This window comes from Heteronotia binoei, chromosome 12, assembly GCF_032191835.1.
Source record: "Heteronotia binoei isolate CCM8104 ecotype False Entrance Well chromosome 12, APGP_CSIRO_Hbin_v1, whole genome shotgun sequence".
NCBI classification, from domain to species: Eukaryota; Metazoa; Chordata; class Lepidosauria; order Squamata; family Gekkonidae; genus Heteronotia; species Heteronotia binoei.
Window position 1 is genome coordinate 72,497,544 of NC_083234.1, and position 22,451 is coordinate 72,519,994.

The following is a 22,451-nucleotide window of genomic DNA, read 5'->3' on the forward strand; positions in this document are numbered from 1 at the left end:
GGTCTGAAGCAGCAGGACAAAATCTGAGTCCATGGGCACCTTTAAGACTGACCAACCAAATTTAATCCTGGATATAACAGCTTAGCATGTGCACACACTTCTTCAGTGCATTTGTTTTGTGTGTACGCACACAACAGCTTATACTGGCTCAGGAGCAACACGCAGCTCTTTCACACATATTGAGTGTTTCTTGAAGCCCGAACAACTGGTTTTGGAGAAGGCATTTGTCTCTTTAAACTGTTTCTCCAAGCTAAGCCAGCCGGGGGCTTGGAAAGTGCATTTACAATTAATGCTGCTTTCTTTCCACCTCTCCCTCTCCTCCCTTCCCATCTATTTCCTTCCTTCCTTCCAACATCTGACATTCATGCCTTGGGACCCTCAAAACATCTAATGCAGCGGTGGCCAAACTGTGGCTCGGGAGCCACATGTGATTCTTTCACACATATTGTGCTGCTCTTGAAGCCACACCACACACCCCCCCGCACCATCAGCCAGCTTGGAGAAGGCGTTTGACTCTAAATCACTTCTCCAAGCCGGTGGCTTGGAGAATGCATTTAAAGCTGCTTTCTTTCTACCTTTCTCTCCCTCCCCATACGCCTGCCTGCCTTCCCAACATCTCACGTTCATGTCTTGTGGCTCTTGTCAAACATTTGACATTTATTCTACGCGGCTCTTACATTAAGCAAGGGATAGACCCAGAATGAAGCCAGGTTGGTTTTAAAAGTGCCCCTGGCCGCAGGCAAGTTCCAGGAGCTTCTTCTCGCGGCCGAGCAACGCGCGCTCCTCTTCAGACGAGCCACGTGCGCCGAGTCCGGCCCTTCAATCAGGCTGGCGGCGGGAGGGGAGGGGGCGCTCCCGTGTTGCCAAGACGACGCCGAGGCCGTTGCCCGGGGCGACCGGTGGTGGCCTAACAATTGCCCCGGCTGCAGCGCGGCCTCCGCCCGGCGGCCAGAGAGCGTAGTTGGGCCGGCCGGCAGGCAGCGAGCCCGGAGGCTGCGAGTGCCCAGCGGCGGCGCCAGCAGCGGTGAGCAGGTCGAAGGACATGCGGGAGCGGGAAACGGAGAGCTCAGGTGAGGGCAGGCCCAGGGGAGCCGCCCGCCCGGGCCTACCTTACAGGGTTGCTGGTGCTGCCCGGACTGAGGACAGGAGAGCGCGCGAGTGCTTGGAACTGGGGTTGCCAACCTCCAGGTGGTGGCTGGGGAGCTCCTGGAGGCGCCACTGATCTCCACGTGACAGACATGAAGAAAGGTTGAAACGCTTGGGGCTCTTTAGCTTGGAGAAACGTCGACTGCGGGGTGACATGAGAGAGGTTTACAAGATTATGCATGGGATGGAGAAAGCAGAGAAAGAAGTACTTTTCTCCCTTTCTCACAATACAAGAACTCGTGGGCATTCGATGAAATTCCTGAGCAGACAGGTCAAAACGGATAAAAGGAAGTACTTCTTCACCCAAAGGGTGATTGGCATGTGGAATTCACTGCCACAGGAGGTGGTGGCAGCTACAAGCATAGTCAGCTTCAAGAGGGGATTGGATAAAAATATGGAGCAGAGGTCCATCAGTGGCTATTAGCCACTCTGTGTATGTGTGTGTGTATAGGCCACTGTGTGATACAGAGTGTTGGACTGGATGGGCCATTGGCCTGATCCAACATGGCTTCTCTTATGTTCTTAGACATAAGTTCCCCTGGAGAAAAAACTGTGGCTTTGGGACAAGGGGGGGTGGCCCAACTTGCTGAACGTGAGAGCCGCGTAGCATCAACATCGGATGTTCGAGGGCCGCAAGACATGAATGGCAAAAGTTTGAGGGAAGGAAGGAAGGGGGGAAAGCAACTTGAACTTTTAAACGCATTTACCAAACCACTTGGCGCGGAGAACTGATTGGAAGGGTCTATAAAAGCCATCTAGTCCAGCTCCCTGCTCAGTGCTGGATCAGCCTAGAACATCCCTGACAAACGTTTGTCCAGCTGCTGCTTGAAAGACTGCCAGCGAGGGGGGAGCTCACCGCCTTCCTCAGTAGCCGATTCCGCTGCTGAACAACTCTTGCTGTTAAAAAGTTCTTCCTAATATCCAGCCAGCACCTTCCCGCCCTTCATTTAAACCCATTATTGTGAGTCCTTTGCCTGCCACCAACAGGAACGGCTCCCTGCCCTTCCTCTAACTGACAGCCCTTCAAATACTTCGAGAGAGCAATCGTGTCCCCCCCACCCTCAACCTGCCCTTCTCATAAGAACATAAGAGAAGCCAAGTTGGATCAGGCCAACGGCCCATCCAGTCCAACACTGTGTCACACAGTGGCAAAAAATTTTATATATACACACACACTGTGGCTAATAGCCACTGATGGACCTGTGCTCCATATTTTTATCTAAACCCCTCTTGAAGGTGGCTATGCTTATGGCCGCCACCACCCCCTGTGGCAGTGAATTCCACATGTTAATCACCCTTTGGGTGAAGAAGTACTTCCTTTTATCCGTTTTAACCTGTCTGCTCATCAGTTTCATCGAATGCCTACAAGTTCTTGTATTGTGAGAAAGGGAGAAAAGTACTTCTTTCTCTACTTTCTCCATCCCATGCATTATCTTGTAAACCTCTATCATGTCACCCTGCAGTCGACGTTTCTCCAAGCTAAAGAGTCCCAAGCGTTCCAACCTTTCTTCATAGGGAAAGTGCTCCAGCCCTTTAATCATTCTAGTTGCCCTTTTCTGCACTTTCTCCAATGCTATAATATCCTTTTTGAGGTGCGGCGACCAGAACTGCACACAGTACTCCAAATGAGACCGCACCATCGATTTATACTGGGGCATTATGATACTGGCTGATTTGTTTTCAGTTCCCTTCCTAATAATTCCCAGCATTGCATTGGCCTTTTTTATTGCAAACGCACACTGTCTTGACGTTTTCAGTGAGTTATCTACCACGACCCCAAGATCTCTCTCTTGGTCAGTCTCTGCCAGTTCACACACCCCATCAACTTGTATTTGTAGCTGGGATTCTTGGCCCCAATGTGCATTACTTTGCACTTGGCCACACTGAACCGCATCTGCCACGTTGACGCCCATCCCGGGCTCCTCAGCCTTTCCTCCTAGGGCTCGGTCTCCAGGCCCCTGATCATCCTTGTTGCTCTCCTTTGCACCAGTTCTTGAAGTGAGGCCTCCAGAACTGCACACAACACTCCAGGCACTGCCTGACCAATGGAGTGTACAGCGGAACTAGGATGTCTTGCGATTTGGATAGATCCAGGCGGGCAGCCGTGTTGGTCTGAAGCGGTAGAGCAAAGTAGAGGTCAAGTAGCACTTTTAAGACCAAAATGGTTTTATTCAGCATGTAAGCTTTCGTATGCATGCATACTTCTTCAGACGAGGAGATGGGGTACAGTGTGATTTGGACGTTATGCCTCTGTTGAGCCACCCCAAAGATGAGACTCCTTGCACGTGCCACTGAGTGCTCCATTCCCACCGCTGGAGAAACTGATTTCTTCCCCAGCAATGACCCCAGGCGGCAGCAGGCAGAAGCTAGGTTTGCTGACCTTCCAGAAAACAAATGTCCCAGCCTGCTTCTTTGCCTTTAGGCAATTTCACACATGGTGAATAACGAAGAGCCAGTTTGGTGTAGTGGTTAAGTGTGAGGACTCTTATCTGGGAGAACTGGGTTTGATTCTCCACTTGCAGCTGCTGGAATGGCCTTGGGTCACCTGTAGCTGTCGTAGGAGTTGTCCTTGAAAGGGCAGCTGCTGTGAGAGCTCTCTCAGCCCCACCTACCTCACAGGGTGTTGAGGGGGAGGTAAAGGAGATTGTGACTGCTCTGGGACTCTGAGATTCAGAGTATAGGGCGGGATATAAATCCAGTATCTTCTTCATCTTCTTTTCAACTGTATCTGATTATGTGGTAAAACACAATCCACTTGCAAGCCACTGCTAAAATGCATTGGAAGTGTCGTTTGCCACAGCCGCTTGTTTTGTAGAAACCAGCCACTGACGCTTCCCGTGGCTCGCTTTTACAGCTTGTCTGCCAATTAAGCTTTTGTTCCAAGCACAGGAGCAGAGGCTGTTAAGAAGTTGGCAACCTTGGCTCCAGCCAGACCTGTTTCGGAACTGCCACATCCACACAGGACCCTGCCCGCCCCAATGCTGTGTGCCACCTATGGTACCTTTGTGCCAGAGCTGTGCTCATGGCCACTGCCAGCTGTCTCTGGTAAGCCTCCCAGCTGGCCACCAGTGAGCAAAGGTTAACTGCCGCCCCAAGGCCTCCTCAGCGTACCACCCGTCAAATTGGTCCTTGTTTAAGGGGAGGGAGGACATTTTAAGCTGCCGGGGCCACTGTTTTTATGTCAGCTGAGAGAAGACGTTCCTCCCGCCGGTCTTTTCGCAGCGTCACAGTTGATGCATGGCTACATTATGTTTACAATAGACCCACTAAGGTTTATGGTGTCTGATAGTCTTCGTTCCCTTCAGAGTTGTCTACTTGTTTCTACAGCATCATTACAACCGCATTGACTTACCGCCTGGGGCTCTGGGACCGTGCAGTCGGAACGTGATATATCTTCCTCTCTTTTTCACTCGCTCTGCCTTAAAAAATAATAATTTTTTTTTTTGCAACTTTGGCCCTCCATGGTAGCCGGCTAGAGAAAAGAAGCCACACTTCCTTGTGGGGAAAAAGCAGAATTAAATGAAACAGCAGGAAGCACAAATCGGAGGTGTACTCTGTTAAGATAAGCTTCCCAGATAGGGGAGGGAAAGCGGACAAGTGGGTTTAGAGATGAAACCTAGATAAAGAAGCATGTTGGCAAGAGTGGGGCCAATGGCTCTGAATTGCAAAATGAAGGTTTCCTCGTCCTGGGGGATCCCCAATGCGGTGCCTGTGAGCACCAAGCTACCTTGCTTCCACTTTTCCCACCCCCTGCCAGGTGTTTTTAGAAAGTGACAGAGCCAGCAACGCTTCTGATTGGCCAGGCCGATTTTAAAAACTTTTCCCTGGCAGCGGCTGTCATCGCAGCCCAAGGATCTTCTTCACCCTATGACTGAAGCTAAGTTGTGGCAGCCTTTTTGTTCCTGGCTCTGGCTCCTGCGATAGCCATTTTCTGGCTGCACCCGCCAGGCTGTGCCAGATTTCCACAGGTGCTCGCCAGCTGGAAAAGGTTGAGAACCTCTGTTGTAGACAGTAATGCAAAGAAAATCATCATAATGATATATTCTGAGCATCCGGGTTAACTGAAAAATGTACTAAACCCAACTTCCTGTGTTTCTCCTCCAATCCACTCCCCCCCCCCGTTAAAAAAAATTCTCCAGGTGAAGGAAAAAATGAATGAAATCAAAGAGAGTCTACGGAACATTGAACAGACATACAAGATCTTTCAGCAACAGCAGTTCACCTTCATTGCCGCTCTGGAACACACCCGAGAGAATGCCCACGACAAGATCAAGCCGGTGTCCAGCATTGGGCAGGTACGGGGCTCTCAGGAGCCAGGTTTTCTTAGTGTCAAAGCAGTCCCAACTGGGGGATCTGGAGGAAACCCTCCCACAGATACCCCCCCCCTTCTCTTCCCATTGTGGTAGTAGAAAGTGCTGTTAAGTCGCAGCCAACCTATGGCAACCTCAGCAGGGTTTTCAAGGCAAGAGGCGTTCCGTGGTGGTTGGCCACCGCCTGCTTCTGCATAGCGACCCTGGACTTCCTTGGTGGTCTCCCATCAGGTCAAAAATGTTAGACTTGTTAGGCATCAAAATGTCATTCTATGTAGACGGTGACCAAACCAATACAAAAGTTAAAATAAGTGTGTTGTGCATGACAAAGATCTGTTCAACAACTTTATAGATAGGAAAAAAATTATTAGTTAAAATTTATTAGACAACACTGATGATTATAACCCGGGCTTTTTTTGAGCAGGACACACACAGGAATGCAGTTCCAGCTGGCTCAGCAGCATGGGGTGTGGCCTAATATGCAAATGAGTTCCTGCTGGGCTTTTCCTACAAAACAAGCCCTGATTATAACTGATGGCTTTTCTTTTACTTTTATACTTCAGTCAACCAAATAAGAGCCCCGTGGCACAGAGTGTTAAAGCTGCAGTACTGCAGTCCTAGGCTCTGCTCACGACCTGAGTTCGATCCCCCGTGGAAGCTGGGTTTTCAGGTGGCTGGCTCGAGGCTGACTCAGCCTTCCATCCTTCTGAGGTCGGTAAAATGAGTCCCCAGCTTGCTGGGGGGGAAGCGTAGAGGACTGGGGATGGCAATGGCAAGCCACCCCATAAAAAGTCTGCCGTGAAAATGTTGTGAAAGCAACGTCACCCCAGAGACGGAAAAGACTGGTGCTTGCACGGGACCTTTCCTTTCCAACCAAAATAGGACTGCTTATGTAAAAATGAAACTTTGTGGTATTTCTATCTTATCTTACCTTTTTCATGTTTGTATTGTTTACATAAAATTTAAGAAACCATACTATCTTGGTGGTCCCCCTTCAAGCACTAACCAAGGTTAGTGCTTCTGAAACCTTGTAAGTTTGGGCTGGCCTGGGCCACCCATGTCAGAGCTTCCTCGATCTGGAAGTGACGGCACATGAAAACATGCTTGCAAACTCTGATCTTCTCAGGAAGCAAAGCAGAGCAAAAAATGGCAATACTTATAGAGGTGTCAAACATGTGGTCCGGGGGACAGACTAGGCCCCCGGAAGGCTTCTATCAGGCCCGCAAGCAAGTCTGCTTCCTTCTCCCTCTCTCTTGCTTCTTCCTTTGTCACAGCTTGCTTTGCCAGGATTTCTCAATTGCACAGGAGCTACAGAGCAAATTTCCCCCATTGCCTGAGGTTCCTATCTTGGGGAGGAAGTGATGGGGAGGGAGAGTTTGCTTTGATATCGACCACAATATTAAAAAGGTAAAGGTAGTCTCCTGCGCAAGCACCAGCCATTTCCGACTCTGGGGTGACGTCGCTTTCACAACGTTTTCACGGCAGACTTTTTACGGGGTGGTTTGCCATTGCCTTCCCGTCATCTACACTTCCCCCCCAGCAAGCCGGGGACTTATTTGACCGACTTCGGAAGGATGGAAGGCTGAGTCAACCTGGAGCCTGCTGCCTAAACCAGCTTCCGCTGGGATCGAACTCAGGTCGTGAGCAGAGAGTTCAGACTGCAGTGCTGCAGCTTTACCACCACAATATTGCAAGAGTGCTAATACTTTGAGCATGTTTTATTTTAAGGGTTTTGTTTAAAATCTTTAATTGTGTTTGTGTCCTTTATAAAGGTTATGTGACACACATGACCTGGCCCAACAAGGTCTCAATTATGTCAGATCTGGCCCTCATAACAAATGAGTTTGACACCCTTGCTAAAGGACCTGTGTTTATGGTTGTTGACCTCTAGGGGGCGCCTGGAGATACCCTGCTATGACAGTTGATCTCCAGATTACAGAGATCCGTTTCCCTGGAGGAAGTGGCTGTTTTGGAGGGTGCGATCTCTGGCATTATATCCTGCTGAGGCCCTTCCCCTCCCCAAGCCCCACCCTCTCCAGGCTCCGCCCCCAAACCTCCAGGAATTTCGAAACCCGGAGCTGGCCACCTTACCTGTGCCGGTTACCTGCAACCAATCTTGGGGAACACCCCCCACCCCAATGCCCATCCCTGGTCACTCTTTGACGCTGCTCTTGTGCCAGAATGTTGACATTCCTTTGCAGAGCGCACATAACCGCTTTGGCTACCGCCCACTTAGTTTTCCGTCAGCAGTAAGCAAGCGTTTACTCTTGGGGCTGACGGTGTGTTCAAATCTCTCCAGTATGACCTCTGAAGTCGCTTCCGAAACAAGCTGCTGCTGCTCCCGACAGGTTCAAAAATAAACGCCCCCCCCCTTCACGATTTATCAGCCCGTCGCCCGTTTAAAGAACTGGGGTTGATTTGGGCTCACCTCTGGAACGAAGTGGTCCCCTCCCTCCTGCTGTGCTCCGCTCAGCCTGTCACCTGCAGCTATAAAGGAGTGACAGCCCCTCTTACCGTCTCTGCCCCCCCCTTTCCTCCCACCCCAGCCCCCCAGTTTGCATCCCCACAGTGTCACTATAACTTTGGAAACTGCCTATTAAAAATAATGGCTCCGTGGCAGAAGTGAGATGATGAATGGAGAGCCGGGCCGCTGTTCCTCGGGGGGGGGGGGGGGGGACGTGCGGAATTTTGTGGGCTCTGCTAAAAGAAAAATGTGTCAACGCTTAAGAGGTTTGTCTCGGAATTTCTCTCTTCCCTTTAAAGGAAGTCTCTCATTTTTCATTCGTCCACAACAATACCGAGGCCTGGAAAAAACAAAACGCGATAATGTTAATAAACCGTCCAATTGAAGACCTGCATTTTGTCTGCCTCCCCTGACAAGGTTTCCACCTTCCCCCCCTTCCCTGTAGAGCAGGCTCCCATCTTTTGGTGCAAGGAGCACGGGAGGCCTGCGATGCTAAGGATACCAGTGTCTAGGTGGGACTTGGGGATCCCCCAGAATTACAGCTCCTCTCTAGACTACACAGATCAGTTCCCTTGGGAAATGGATGCCTTGTGGACTCTGTGGCCCCACTGAGGTCCCTGTCCTCCTCAGGCTCCATCCCCAAATCTCCAGGGGTTTCCTAACCTGGATCTGACAACCCTTCCTCCCCATTCCCCGCCTGTGGCCATGGGGGACCTAGCCACCCTATTGTAAGCAGAGGTGACCCATCCACTAAGCAGACCTAGGGCGCAAGCCAGAGGGGGCGCCAGATTGGGCTGTCCTCCCCAACCCTGCCTCCAGGGCAGTTGATAACGCCTGGGACGAGAGGCCTTGGGAGCTGGGAAGAGGCCGCGTGCTGCCCAGCCCCTTCCGCCACCCCTGCAGGCAAATCCAGAGGGCAGGGAGGGCACGCATGGCAAAGTGCAAAGAGGTCGCATGATGCCCAGCTACTGTCACTCTGCTACAGCGACGGCAAGTGGGCAGTGCATGGCCTCTCTTTGCCATTGTGCGTGCCCTCCAGCTTTGCCCATGGGGCGGCAGGATGCCTAGGGTGCCAGACACCCTAGGGCCGCCCCTGATTGTAATCATCTTCTGATTTACAAATGTATAGGCCGAGCGGGTATTGCAGAAGCGGGCACACCCACAATGCCAGTTCATAGTGCTAGACCTCAGCTTCCCCTCCAACTCCCAAGGAGCATCTGCTTCTGACTCTTCCTTACGTACAGGCACTGTACATTTCTCTCGTTCCTGTCTAAAAAGCAGTCGTGCTGTGCGTTTTGAACGTGTCGTCAAGAGACGGGTATCTTTTCACTCACCCAGTCTTCAGCTGCCTCCTGGGCCGAGTTGAGGTGAGGCCTCCCCCCGTGTTGTGGATGAAGACTGGGGCCAGGTACTGACCTGGGTAGCTCAGGCAAGCCTGATCTCAGAAACTAAGCAGGGCCAGCCCTGGCAAGTACTTGGAAGGGAGACCTCCTTGGAATACTAGGTCTAGGGCGCAAAGGCAGTCAATGGCAAACCACCTCTCTGAAATGTCCTAGCCCCACTAAGAGTCACCAGACGTCACTACAACTTCCAGGTCTGCAAGCACACACACTACTCACCAAAAAACCAAAAAAAAAGACTGGGGCAAAGGGTGACGTTTAAGCTTGCCTCTGGCTGTGGTCGCTTAGAAGCTGGGCCGCAGCCTGGAACAGGGGTAGCCAAACTTGCTTAACGGAAGAGCCACATAGAATAAACGTCAGATGTTTGAGAGACGGAAGGAAGGAAGGAAGGAAGGAAGGAAGGAAGGAAGGAAGGAAGGAAGGAAGGAAGGAAGGAAGGAAGGAAGGAAGGAAGGAAATAGATGGGGGCGGGGAAAGGAGAGAGAGGTGGAAATAAAGCAACTTTAAGTTCAAACGCATTCTCCAAGGTGCCAGCTTGTTGGCTTGGAGAAGTGATTTAAAGAGAGAAATGCCTTCTCCAAGCTGGCTGACGGGGTGGTGGGGGCTTTGAGAGCCACACAATGTGTGTGAAAGAGCCACATGTGGCTCCCGAGCCCCAGTTTGGCCCCCCCCTTGGCCTGGAGGCAAACAGACCATGCTTTGATTTAGACCTTCCCTTGCTTTTCTTCTCAGTGGGGGCCCAGTGCAGTTTCCTGCATCATCCAGCCTTCCTCCATTTTATTCGTACAGCCCACTCTGTGAGGTAGGCTAGGCTAGCAGAGAGCGACCAGCCCAGTGCCACCTGTCAAGTTTCCACAGCAAGGGGAGGATTTGAACCTGGGTCTCCCCAGATTTTAGCCCAACACTCTTATTACGCAGCACTTGCAAGGAAAAGGGAAAAACCACAGCCAGGATGGGGAGATGGGATCAACGGCTGGCTCACTTGGCTCAGTGTGGTGCTCGCCTGAGTCAAAACGGAATAAGCCGGGGGGGGGGGGAGCTCCTGTTCTTGACTGTGGTTATTGTTGTGCATTTCATGCCAAACCATGTCCTGACAAGGAACACAGAACACCAGAAAAAACAAGAAAATTTCAAGATGAAGATGATGATGATATTGGATTTATATCCTGCCCTCCACTCAGAGTCTCAGAGTGGCTCACTATCCCTTTATCTCCCCCCCACACACAACAGACACCCTGTGAGGTGGGTGGGGCTGAGAGAGCTCTTGCAGCAGCTGCCCTTTCAAGGACAACTCCGATGAGAGAAAAAGACAACTGCAGATGTATTCCCTACCCTTCTCTCTGAATCAGAGACTCAGAGCAGCTTACGGTCTTCTCTCCCTACAACAGACACCCTGTGAGGGAGGTGGGGCTGAGAGAGCTCTCCCAGAAGCTGCCCTTTCAAGGACAACCTCTGCCAGAGATATGGCTGACCCAAGGCCATTCCAGCAGCTGCAAGTGGAGGAGTGGGGAATCAAACCCGGTTCCCACAGATAAGAGTCTGCGCACTTAACCACTACACCAAACCGGCTTTCTCTGCTTATGCCTCCGGCTCGCGGGGCAATGGGAAATGCCAGGGGTAACCCTGATGATCCCTCCAGAGGAGAGAACATTGGAGGTGTATGATGTCTTTCTGATATTTTGCTTTTCAACTAGAGCATTGTTGGGGAAACGAGGAGCGCAGGAACCTTTTCTTGGACTCCCATCCCCACTGTGTTCACTGGGGAGGGAGAGAAACTGGCAGGGAGAAAGAGAGACAGCTGTTAAAAACACACACACAACCCTTTATTTATTGAATATCAAATCCAAATTGTAAAACCTTCCAGACATAGGTCTGGTCTGCAGCATGCAAAATTGACTCATAATTCATAATCCAATACCTATAATTCAATATACAGTGTACACCCAGACAAATAAGAAATATATTCCAGCTGCCTACCAAAGCCCCTAGCGTTGATGAGCAACTCCAAACGTTAGTAAACCAGCAATATATATCTTTCTTGAACCTATAGCTGCTAATGTACCTACTGATGTATAGCTGCGGTAAATGTGATGCAGGACAAACCAGAAGTAACCCAATGCACTGACCCAAATTGCTCCCCTTCTTTCTGTCTCTGGCATCAGGAAACTCTCAGAATGTCAAGGAAGTTAGGTTCTGATACCCTATCTCTAAACCAGGAGTGGCCAAACTGTGGCTCGGGAGCCACCTGTGGCTCTTTCACACATATTGTGTGGCTTCTTGAAGCCCCGACTGCCCCGCTGGTTGGCTTGGAGAAGGCATCTGTCTCTTTATATCACTTCTGCAAGCCAAGCCAACCAGCGGCTTGGAGAACGCATTTAAAAGTTAAAGTTGCTTTCTTTCCTCCTCTCCCCCTTCTATTTGATTTCCTTCCTGCCTGCAGCTCTCAAGCATCAGATGTTCATGTCTTGAGGATCTCAGACATCTGACATTTATTCTGTGTGGCTCTTAAGTTAAGCAAGTTTGGCCAGCCTTGCTCTAAACTTTGATAAAAAGGTCAAGGCAGTCCCCTGTGCAAGCACCAGTCATTTCTGACTCTGGGGTGACGTTGCATCACGTTTTCACAGCAGACTTTTTACAGGACATTTGGCCATTGCCTTCCCCAGTCATCTACACTTTCCCCCGAGCAAGCTGGGTACTCATTTTACTGACCTCGGAAGGATGGAAGGCTGAGTCGACCTTGAGCTGGCTACCTGAACCAGCTTCCACTGGGATCAAACTCACGTCGTGAGCAGAGCTTAAGACTGAGGTATTGCAGCTTTACCACTCTGTGCCACGGGGCTCTTTGATAGTGGCCCACTAATCCCCAGAATGTATAAACATCCTCAGAGGCCAAAATCCTAATGTTCACAGGGCTATTGGTCCCAGAAGGCCACAGCACCAGCATAGCTCTGCAGCTTCCTTGGAAACAGAAGCGAAGAGTCAACTATAGAGGCTGATTTACTAATAGAAATTTAAGTAACAGGTTTAGCAGGGGATTGATGCTCAATCTAGTCCCTAATTCCATGACGGGCACAGTTGGGGTTGCCAACTCTGGGTTGGGGAAATACCTGGAGATTTTGGATGGAGAACCTATCAAATACCCAGCTAGACCAACAGAATAGAAAAATTCAGAGATCATCATAGCACTTGAAATGGTTTGACTTTTTATGTATTCCAATTGATCTTATATTCCATGTATTTCCATGAATATGTCAGCCGCCCTGAGCCTGCTTTCGCAGGGAGGGCGGGATATAAATAAAATCAAATAAAAATAAATAAATAATAGAAGATGATTATGATATTGGATTTATATCCTGCCCTCCACTCTGAATCTCAGAGCATCTCACAATCTCCTTTACCTTCTTCTCCCACAACAGACACCCTGTGAGGTAGATGAAGATATTGGATTTATATCCCGCCCTCCACTCCGAAGAGTCTCAGAGCGGCTCACAATTTCCTTTCCCTTCCTCCCCCACAATAGACACCCTGTGAGGTAGATGAAGATATTGGATTTATATCCCGCCCTCCACTCCGAAGAGTCTCAGAGCGGCTCACAATTTCCTTTCCCTTCCTCCCCCACAATAGACACCCTGTGAGGTAGATGAAGATATTGGATTTATATCCCGCCCTCCACACCGAAGAGTCTCAGAGCGGCTCACAATCTCCTCTACCTTCCTCCCCCACAACAGACACCCTGTGAGGTCAGTGGGGCTGAGAGAGGGCTCTCACAGCGGCTGCCCTTTCAAGGACAACTCCTGCCAGAGCTATGGCTGACCCAAGTCCATTCCAGCAGCTGCAAGTGGAGGAGTGGGGAATCAAACCCGGTTCTCCCAGATATGAGTCTGTGCACTTCACCACTACACCAAATTGGCTCTCATAAATAAAACCTGGGAAGGGTGGGGTTTGGGGATGGGAAGGACCTCAGCAGAGCATAATAGATTTCCCCCCCACCCACTCACCCAAAGCAGCCATCTTCTCCAGGGGAACTGATCCCTGCAGTCTATCAGCTATAATTCTGAGAGTTCTCCATCCGCCACCTGGAGCTTGGCAACCCTATATCTCAGTGTCCATACGGGTCCAGGACCTCTGTCAATGCCCAGCCCATGGGGGTTCCCTGAAACAGCCGGGATGAAGCCGCTTGTCAAAGCCTGGCCCCAGGAAAGAAAGAAACTGTTGATCCCCTGCCTCCACATCCCCAAAAAGAGCTGCGTGTCACATGCTCCCAGCACCTGAGAAAAGCACTTTGGTGTCTATGCAAGAGTCAGTTTGGTGTAGTGGTTAAGTGTGCGGACTCTTATCTGGGAGAACCAAGTTTGATTCACCGCTCCTCCACTTGCTCCTGCTGGAATGGCCTTGGGTCAGCCATAGCTCTTGCAGGAGTTGTCCTTGAAAGGGCAGCTGCTGTGAGAGCCCTCTCCAGCCTCACCCACCTCACAGAGTGTCTGTTGCGGGGGAGGAAGATAAGGGAGATTGTGAGGCGCTCTGAGACTCTGATTCAGAGAGAAGGGCGGGGTATAAATCTGCAGTCGTCTTCCTCAGTTAAAGCTTCACAGGTGTTACATATGGTAAGTTGTTAAGATGCTATGCTACTTCCTGCCGGTCTCATTGGAGCCTTGAGGACCGAGCTTGGGCCACAGAGACGACAGGAAGCAGGATCCAAGGCCTCACATCCTTGGACCGATCACTAGTCCCCCTGCTGGTTTAAACGGTCAAATGGTGCGTTAGCGCAGGGAACTGTATATAGTTGGCCCCGTTCCCAGTCCGAAGTCTCATCCTTTTGATGCTGTAATCACTAATTAAGAGTGCTGAACACGATGCCAAGCCTCTCCTCGTGCGTCAAACCCAGCATACAACAACAGTGGCCAGAGGTCTTAGCCACCTCTCTCCACCTTTCCGAAAGGGAGAGACATCCTGGGAGACAGGAATACACATCTCTCAGCTTCCTCTCCTCCTCGACGGCTGCAGTTATTTTGATCTATCCCTCCCCTTCTGGGCGCCTGCAGGGACAGTGCTGCATCCCGGGCCCCCCCACCCCCCCTGTACCTGAGTTCCGAGTCTGGTGGGGCCACTTAAAAAGAAGAGGAGGAGGAAAGATCACACCCTCCCGCCTGCACAGCCCCAGCCTCTTTCCGCTGAGTCCGTCATCTTGGGACACAATTAAGCAGAGCGAGGACTAGTGGCTTGGGCTGCACAGAGAGATCGCCTGCCTGCTAACAGCTGACCCGAGACTGCCACGCAGCCAGTCGAGGATTTGGATGTTCGGCAGGTACCTGCCTAGGCTGGATCTAAGCCACTAACCTCTGGACCCCATTATCTTTCCCCCAAACTGAGCCCCAGTCCCCCGTCTGGATTCTCTCGCAGGGGAAGAGAAGCGTGAGGCTGCAACCGAATGTTCCCCACAAGTTGGTTGTCAGTTCCCAAAATGTGCCCAGCTTTGCGAGCTGGCAGATCAAGCCTCAGCCCTGACCTCAGCGAAACCTGCCAAAATCAGTCAGGTAGTCCTTTTGCAGGGTCAAGGTTTTCGTCTGCCATGGAAGCAGGAAGGGGGTCTCTGGCCATCGGATTTCATCCTTGCTTCGTTTCTGCCCCATTCAGCAGGGATTTGGGGACTGGCATTATTTTATTTCTTTTTATTTATTAAATTCAATTTTTATACCGCCCATTCCCTAAAGCAGGACTCAGGGCGGTGTACGACGACGTACTAAAACAAATCCAAGTGCGCAGTAGGAGTCAAGCCGCACCTCTAAGACCAGAAAAGTTTTATTCAGCATGGAAGCTTTTGTGTGCTCTAAGCACCCTTCATCAGACGAGGTGTCAGGTACAGTGAGCAGAGCTACATAGAGCTGGTAGGCAGGGATTTAGAATGCAAAATGGTACGAATTTAAGATCCAATGAAATATTTATTTTTCAGCTGCATTGACATGCTCAGATGGGGGATGTTGGCTGTTTATCTCGCTACATGTACTGAGCCCATCTTCCACTATATTTTAATGTATTTTTCTTCTAATGGCAAACGATATGTACGTGACATGTTGAGAGATGGATTGGTTGGATGGGAAAAGCTTCTGGGAGGGAAGTGGCCCATTTTGGCCCAGGCTCGTAAACAGGCATTCTCGTGTTTTGACATGTTGCTGTTTTATTGGCTTCTCACACTCCTGCCACCCAGAGCAAAGGTTTGCTCCGTTTGTTGATTTTACTATTCTGCTATCGGATTTTAAATTTGTACCATTTTGCATTCTAAAGCACTGCCTGCCAGCTCTGTGTAGCTCTGCTCACTGTACCCGATTCCTCGTCTGATGAAGTGTGTTTGGAGCACACAAAAGCTTACGTCCTGAATGAAACTTTGTTGGTCTTAAAGGTGCCGCTTGACTCCTACTTCGGTATACTAAAACAAACATATCGTACAGTTAAAAACATTAAAAATGCAATAAAATCCCAACTATCAATTCAATATTAAACAGCTGGCGGTTGAAATTTCCAGTTGTGCTCCCGCCTTGCGGGAGAGGAAGGGGTATAAGCGCCAGCCAGCCAGATGCCATCGCTGCCCTCAACCAAACGCCTGGCAGAACAGCTCTGCCTTACCGGCCCCGTTGGACTGCATCACGTCCCGCAGGGCATGGGTGTTGTTTGGCAGAGAGTTCCGCCAGGTCGGGGCCGGGGTACTAGAAGCTCCAGGCCCAGTCAAGGACAGCCGGTTATTTTGCCGGTTGAGGGCTGCAAGCAAGTTCCTTGCCGTTTAGTTATTTATTTAGTAAATTTAGAGTCCGCGTTTTCCCATAATGGGCTCAGGGCGGATCACCAAGTGGTAAAACAATTAAACCCTGCAGTAAAACAATTAAACCATTAGATCAAAATTAATTTAAGGCAGCCTAGATGGTGTGAGCACATAAATGAAGACGTGATCGTCACGGAGAATCTCAACAGTATCAGCCTGATTTTTAGCAATCAAGATGGCAGTCAGCGCTGGGAGGGCAGTTGGAAACGAGGATGCCCGCTTGCCTCAACCGTAGGCCTGGCGGAACAGCTCCGTTTTACTGAGGCTGAGACAACCTCGAGTCGGCTACCTGAACCCAGCTTCCGCCGGGAGCGAACTCCGGTTGTGAGCAGAAAAGCTCAGACTGCAGTACTGCAGCTTTACCACTCTGCGCCACGGGGCTCTCCTACAAGTGAGGAAAACGCAAATGTAGAAAAATCCAAAATCATTTTGTAAAATTAGAGTTGCAAAGTGTACAAAATTAGCCACACCATTCTGAAAATTACACACACGCACTTTTAATTGTTGGCATGCATTTGATCACATGTGGAATTCACTGCCACAGGAGGTGGTGGCGGCTACAAGCATAGCCAGCTTCAAGAGGGGATTGGATAAACATATGGAGCAGAGGTCCATCACTGGCTATTAGCCACAGTGTGTATGTATATATATATATATATATATATATATATATATATATATATATATATATATATATATATATATAAATTATTAGCCACTGTGTGATACAGAGTGTTGAACTGGATGGGCCATTGGCCTGATCCAACATGGCTTCTCTTATGTTCTTATGCTCCGTTTTACAGGCCCTCTGGAATGGTACCAAATCTGGTAGGGCCCAGATCTCCACAGGGAGCTGATTCCACCAGGTTGGGGCCAAGGCCGAGAAAGCCCTGGCCCTGGTTGAGGCAAGCCAGACGTCCCTTGGGCCAGGGATGCGTCTGTTTGATGTAACCTGAGGAATGTCTGCTTAGATTGCTTAAGACTGCTGGAGAAATGAAAATTAACAGCCTGCCTCCTGAGAGATAGGAAACTACTTGGTACCAAGGTCACTGCTCCCCTCCCGGGATCTTTTGCAGACAGAATGCTTGGTAGTGAGTGTGTGTGTGATTTGTAGCCACTAAGCTTGAACTGTCTTCGGGCCCTAAATTAAGGCGCGCTTATAAGGACCCCTGCAAGAGTATATAATCAAGACCTGTTGCGCCATGTGCCAGTTTCGACACTGATTGCGAGTCAGTGTCGGTGGATCCTGCCTTACAATAAATACTTATCCAATCACATGGAGAGTCATCATTATTGAAGGAGAATTGGGGACTTGACAGCCACAAGCTGAGCGTAATGCTCTTCTGGGCGTATCCCAGGAGAAGCAGTCCTGAAGATACTTGGGTTCCAGACCGCCGCCATTAGGAATCAGTCCACAAAAGCTAGCATCTCCAAGACGTTGGGCTAGCTCACAGACGTAAGCAAAGCTTTAAAAAGGAACAGGAGCGCTCCTGAGCATCTTAAAAATGCTTATTTTTTTGTAGATGGCATTCGCTGCAATTTCCCCAAACTTTGGGGTCTGGTGAGGAATCGAGGTATACAATGTAAACAACAATAAACAGCAGACATCTTCATTTATGCGCTGTTGGTCCTATGTGTTTTCAGTAGGGCTTGCATTCTTACTTACTGGCTTAAAACAACCGGCTTCAAGTGATGGAGTTTCCTTCCACCGCTCTGTTTCTAAGAGAACTTTGGCCCCTGTTTCCGCTTATCCTAACCATCCCTTTCCCCACCTGTGCTGCGTCTGACAGGTACAGACCTACATGGACCACCACTGCAACAACACGACCGACAAGCGCATCCTTCTAATGTTCCTGAACATCTGCAGTGATCTGAATAAGCTGTGCCAGAGGCTGGAGTCTCTTCATTCGGGGAACAACACAACCAACGCTCTGCTGGAGAAATGCAAAATGCTGGTGAGCCACAGCAACGACCTCAGCGGCATCCGAGCCAAGTAGGCATTTCTTCTGCATCTTCTCTGTTTGTAGACAAAGGCCCTGTCCTCATTCACATTTTTCTTGCTTGTGGGCTCTTGTTGCTTTGGGGGGAGTGTTCTGTTCTGCACACGTTTTCCTCCCTCTAGTGGTCAATTCAATATTCCATTATTAGGGTTTGTAGAATATTTCGGGATCAAGTGCCGTGTTCTACTGGAGAAAGTTTTCCTTCCAGACGTTTCGTTCTCTGGAAGGAGAAACGTCTGGAAGGAAAACTTTCTCCAGTAGAACACGGCACTTGATCCTGAAATATTCTACAAACCCTAATGATGTTACCAGCCGTGAAAACCTGAAATCTTTGACAATATTCCATTGTTTAATGTCTGGCATATCTCACTGCAGATTTAAACTGCAGATTTTTATGCCAGACATGAAGTGACATATTGAATTGACCACATGAAGGACAGAAAAACATATCAAAGCAACAGGAGCACAAAAGTGTAAAAAGGTAAAGGTAGTTCCCTGTGCAAGCACCAGTCGTTTCAAACTCTGGGGTGACGTCGCATCGTGACATTTTCACGGCAGACTTTTTACAGGCTGGTTTGCCATTGCCTTCCCCAGTCATCTACACTTTTCCACCCAGCAAGCTGGGGACACATTTGACTGACCTCGGAAGGATGGAAGGCTGAGTCAACCTTGAGTCGGCTACCTGAACGCAGCTTCCGCCGGGATCGAACTCCGGTTATGAGCAGAGAAGCTCAGACTGCAGTACTGCAGCTTTACCACTCTGCGCCACGGGGCTCTCCTACAAATGAGGAAAACGCAAATGTAGAAAAATCCAAAATCATTTTGTAAAATTAAAGTTGCAAAGTGTACAAAATTAGCCACACTATTCTGAAAATTACACACACACACACTTTTAATTGTTGGCATGCATTTGATCACATGTGGAATTCACTGCCACAGGAGGTGGTGGCGGCTACAAGCATAGCCAGCTTCAAGAGGGGGTTAGATAAAAATATGGAGCAGAGGCCCATCAGTGGCTGTTAGCCACAGTGTGTAGATATATATATATATATATGTATATATATATATATATAAATTATTGGCCACTGCGTGATACAGAGTGTTGAACTGGATGGGCCATTGGCCTGATCCAACATGGCTTCTCTTATGTTCCTCTTGTTCTATGAAATGTCCTTCAACAAATTACTTTAAGATGATCAAGATCACTTTTGCAAGTGGTCAGCTGTAAATCAGCTGCTCTCCTTCCTTGGAGTTTTTGCAACAGAGGCCAGGTGGTTGTCTGACTGCAATGAGGATCCTGTGAACTTAGGGGGAGGCGTTTGTGAATTTCCTGCATTGTGCAGGGGGGTTGGACTAGATGACCCTTGGGGCCCTTTCCAACTCTATTTTTCTAACTTGCAAAGCATCTGGGGGGCGGGGGGGGGCAGAGAATCACTTTAAGCAACAATAGCAAAATGTGAAGCGCCTTTCCTTTTAATGAGACAGCTGAAGAAATAACTGGCTCCCATTTATACAACCCTCCTTAAAGGAGATATAGGTGATTTAGCATCTTTTTTTTTTTTAGTCCCCCACCACCAAGATGTTCTGGAACCTCTAAATTTAATTGGGCTCTTTCTGTCTTACCCGCCCTCCCAGATACTTGCTTCTGGGCTCTGTTGTTCAAACCCCCTGTGAGAATTTTGCTGAACTCTTTAAGATTTGACAAACTTTTTAATAGTTTTCCCCACAAAAAATTGGGAAAAGAACAAAAACATCTAAAGCAGGCAGATGGAAATCTTCATCCTGCCACTGTGGCCACACAGGAAAAAGTCATTTTAAAAGTATGATGGGAGCAAGGTTCTATTATGACAATTATAATTGTCCGCCATAACTGTCAGCCTACTTTCCACACAGACTTCGCTTAATTTGGCGTGTCTGGCCTGGGAGAGCCAGTTTGGTGCGGTGGTGAAGTGTGCGGACTCTTATCCGGGAGAACTGGGTTTGATTCCCCCCTCCTCCACTTGCACTTCCTGGCGTGGCCTTGGGTCAGCCATAGCTCTGGCAGAGGTTGTCCTTGAAAGGGCAGCTGCTGTGAGAGCCCTCTCTAGCCCCACCCACCTCACAGGGTGTCTGTTGTGGGGGGAGAAGATAAAGGAGATTGTGAGCCGCTCTGAGATTCGGAGTGGAGGGCGGGATATAAATCTGCAATTCTTCTTTTTCTAATTCAAGAAGCATGTTAAAGGTAGCTGCTGTGCAGATAGAATTTAGCCCACCTTCCGGTGATGTCAGGGGTGTGTGGCGTATGCAAGTGAGTTTTGCTAATGATCTCCAGCACCTCTTTTTCTACAAGACGACCCCTGCCTGGGCAGATGCTCAACCCCCTCGCCTGTGCCCTGAGTCGCACCCCAACCCCTCTCCCTGGTCACCCGCACAGGTACCCCCACGACGTGGTGAACCACCTCAGCTGCGATGAAGCCCGGAACCACTACGGGGGTGTGGTGAGCCTCATCCCCATCGTCTTGGACTGCATGAAGGAGTGGGTGGCCCACAGCGAGAAGCTCCCCCGGAAGATGATACAGAGCGTGAGTGACAAGCACGCCCATCTGCAGAGGCGGGCCGGCCGGGCCTTCGGGCGGGGCGGTGCCACGGGAGCAGGGCCCGCGATCTCGGGCCAGCCCACTTTCCACACAGCGACCACCCAGACCTCGCTTAGTTTGGCGTGCCCGGCCTGGGAGAGTAGGCGGGTTCAGAAAAAGCCGCAGGTGGGCCTGGGGAGGGCCATTGGCAAGATGCTCGACGGGCCTTGGAAGCCACCCGGCAGACACGCCTTTTAAGAGAAACAAAATTTTAAAGCATGCTCGCCTGACCTCAAAACATGGTCTCCCTGGTCTTCGCTTCAGTAACGCCCTTCCCTGATCCCGGGCAAAGCAAGGAAGAGACGGCGCTAAGCGTGTCCTCGGGCAATCCCCTTCCCCCAGGAATAGGCCCTCCCCTCTTTGCCAGCACCCTCCTTTTGCTTAAGCCAGAGCTAACAACCGGGGACCTGCCAAGCCAGATTCGGCACACCTCCACCTGTCAGATGCTCAACTAGGCCACTGTTTTCACAGTCCTGGGCAAGCAGTCCAAACCGGGAGGGCTCTGAGGCCCCTTTTGATGACATTTGGCTTGGTGGGTCAAATGTCACAGCGGCCTGCGTTAGATACCCGGGGCAAATGTGCCCTCCTAATATCGGAAGACGTTCAGTTTACCCAGACCTTTGCGAGGTCAGTTGTACACATGAAGCTGACTTGTACTGAATCATTGGTCCGTCAAGGTCAGCATCGTCCATACAGACTGGCAGCGGCTCTCCGGGGTTTCAGCCAGAGGTCTTTCCCGTTACCTACTGCCTGGTCTTTTTTAACTGGAGAGGCCAGGGATTGAACCTGGGACCTTCTGCATGCCAAGCAGAGACTCTTCCATTGAGCTGCAGTCCCTCTCCTTATATTTCTGTTCTTGCGGCTCACTCTCCCAGTTAAAGCAGAAGTTGAGAAACTACACCGCTACAGAGTTTTGTGGGCCAGTGATCAAAGTTCGGCCCACGGAAGGGGGTGCGGGGCAGGGATAGAAGATTTTGAGACTCGCTCCGGTTGCCTTTCAAGGCAAGAGCCGGCCGCCCTTCTAGGAAACGGGTACCACAGTCCTCCTCGGGTTCTGTAGATGGACTTGCCTCTCACCAGTCACAGATTCCAAAGCCATGTCCAGGACTCAGCCAGCATGGCTCAGGGCTCCTCCCTCCCCCCCAAACAAGCAGCGCTGCCTCTCTGAAAACCACACCCCCAGGGGCACCCTCGCAAGCCCCACCCTGGTCCTCTCTTCTGATTGCTCTTTTCCCCTCCCTACAGGCTCCATAGCTCCTGTATTTTTGCCTCCTTATGGAAGATGCTCCGGAATAAAGCCATTTCCCCTGTGTGCACGGCTCGTTGCTACAGTTATCGGGGAGGAGGGGGGTTGTGATCAAATCACTGCCGGGCCGGCCCTGCCACCAGGCAAACTAGGCGATTGCCTAGGGCGCCGACCTTCCGGGGGTGCCAAATTGGGCCCCCCCATGTGACTGGGTGATATCAGTTGGAGGGGGGCACCAGAATTTAGCCTTGCCTAGGGTGCCAGGCAGTCTGGGGCTGTCCTTGAATCACTGAAGGAAGATTCTATTGAGACAGTTGGGGGAAGAAGGGAGAGGAGAGCAGTCGCTCTTCATTTTCTGGTGTTCGCCCCCCCCCCTTTCCGGATCTGGTACCCACCTTGCAGTCTCTAATCCGCAACACGCCCTGTAGTGGTTCAATCCCTCCTCTGATACGAAGG

At 50.2% G+C, this 22,451-nt stretch overlaps 1 protein-coding gene across 2 annotated transcripts; it reads left to right on the top strand.

Annotated features, from left to right (window-relative positions):
* The first annotated feature begins 939 nt into the window (after positions 1-939).
* SPACA9 (sperm acrosome associated 9) lies at positions 940-22,061 on the top strand. Of its 2 annotated transcripts, XM_060250938.1 has the most exons (5): positions 940-1,070; positions 5,286-5,441; positions 17,925-18,127; positions 20,548-20,695; positions 21,995-22,061. In XM_060250938.1, exons 2-5 carry the CDS (start codon positions 5,298-5,300, stop codon positions 22,001-22,003), a joined length of 504 nt encoding a protein of 167 aa, XP_060106921.1. In that variant the 5' UTR covers positions 940-1,070; positions 5,286-5,297; the 3' UTR covers positions 22,004-22,061. The 2 variants fall into 2 exon arrangements, with proteins under 2 accessions (XP_060106921.1, XP_060106920.1); XM_060250937.1 differs by lacking the exon at positions 21,995-22,061 and having other exon boundaries at positions 986-1,070; positions 20,548-21,058.
* The last annotated feature ends 390 nt before the right edge of the window (positions 22,062-22,451 follow it).

Coding starts and splice junctions, on each gene's coding strand:
- SPACA9 (XM_060250937.1), top strand. CDS start 5,298: ATGAATGAAATCAAAGAGAGTCTACGGAACATTGAACAGACATACAAG. Junction 5,442..17,924: donor CGGTGTCCAGCATTGGGCAG/GTACGGGGCTCT, acceptor TGCGTCTGACAG/GTACAGACCTACATGGACCA. Junction 18,128..20,547: donor CTCAGCGGCATCCGAGCCAA/GTAGGCATTTCT, acceptor TCACCCGCACAG/GTACCCCCACGACGTGGTGA.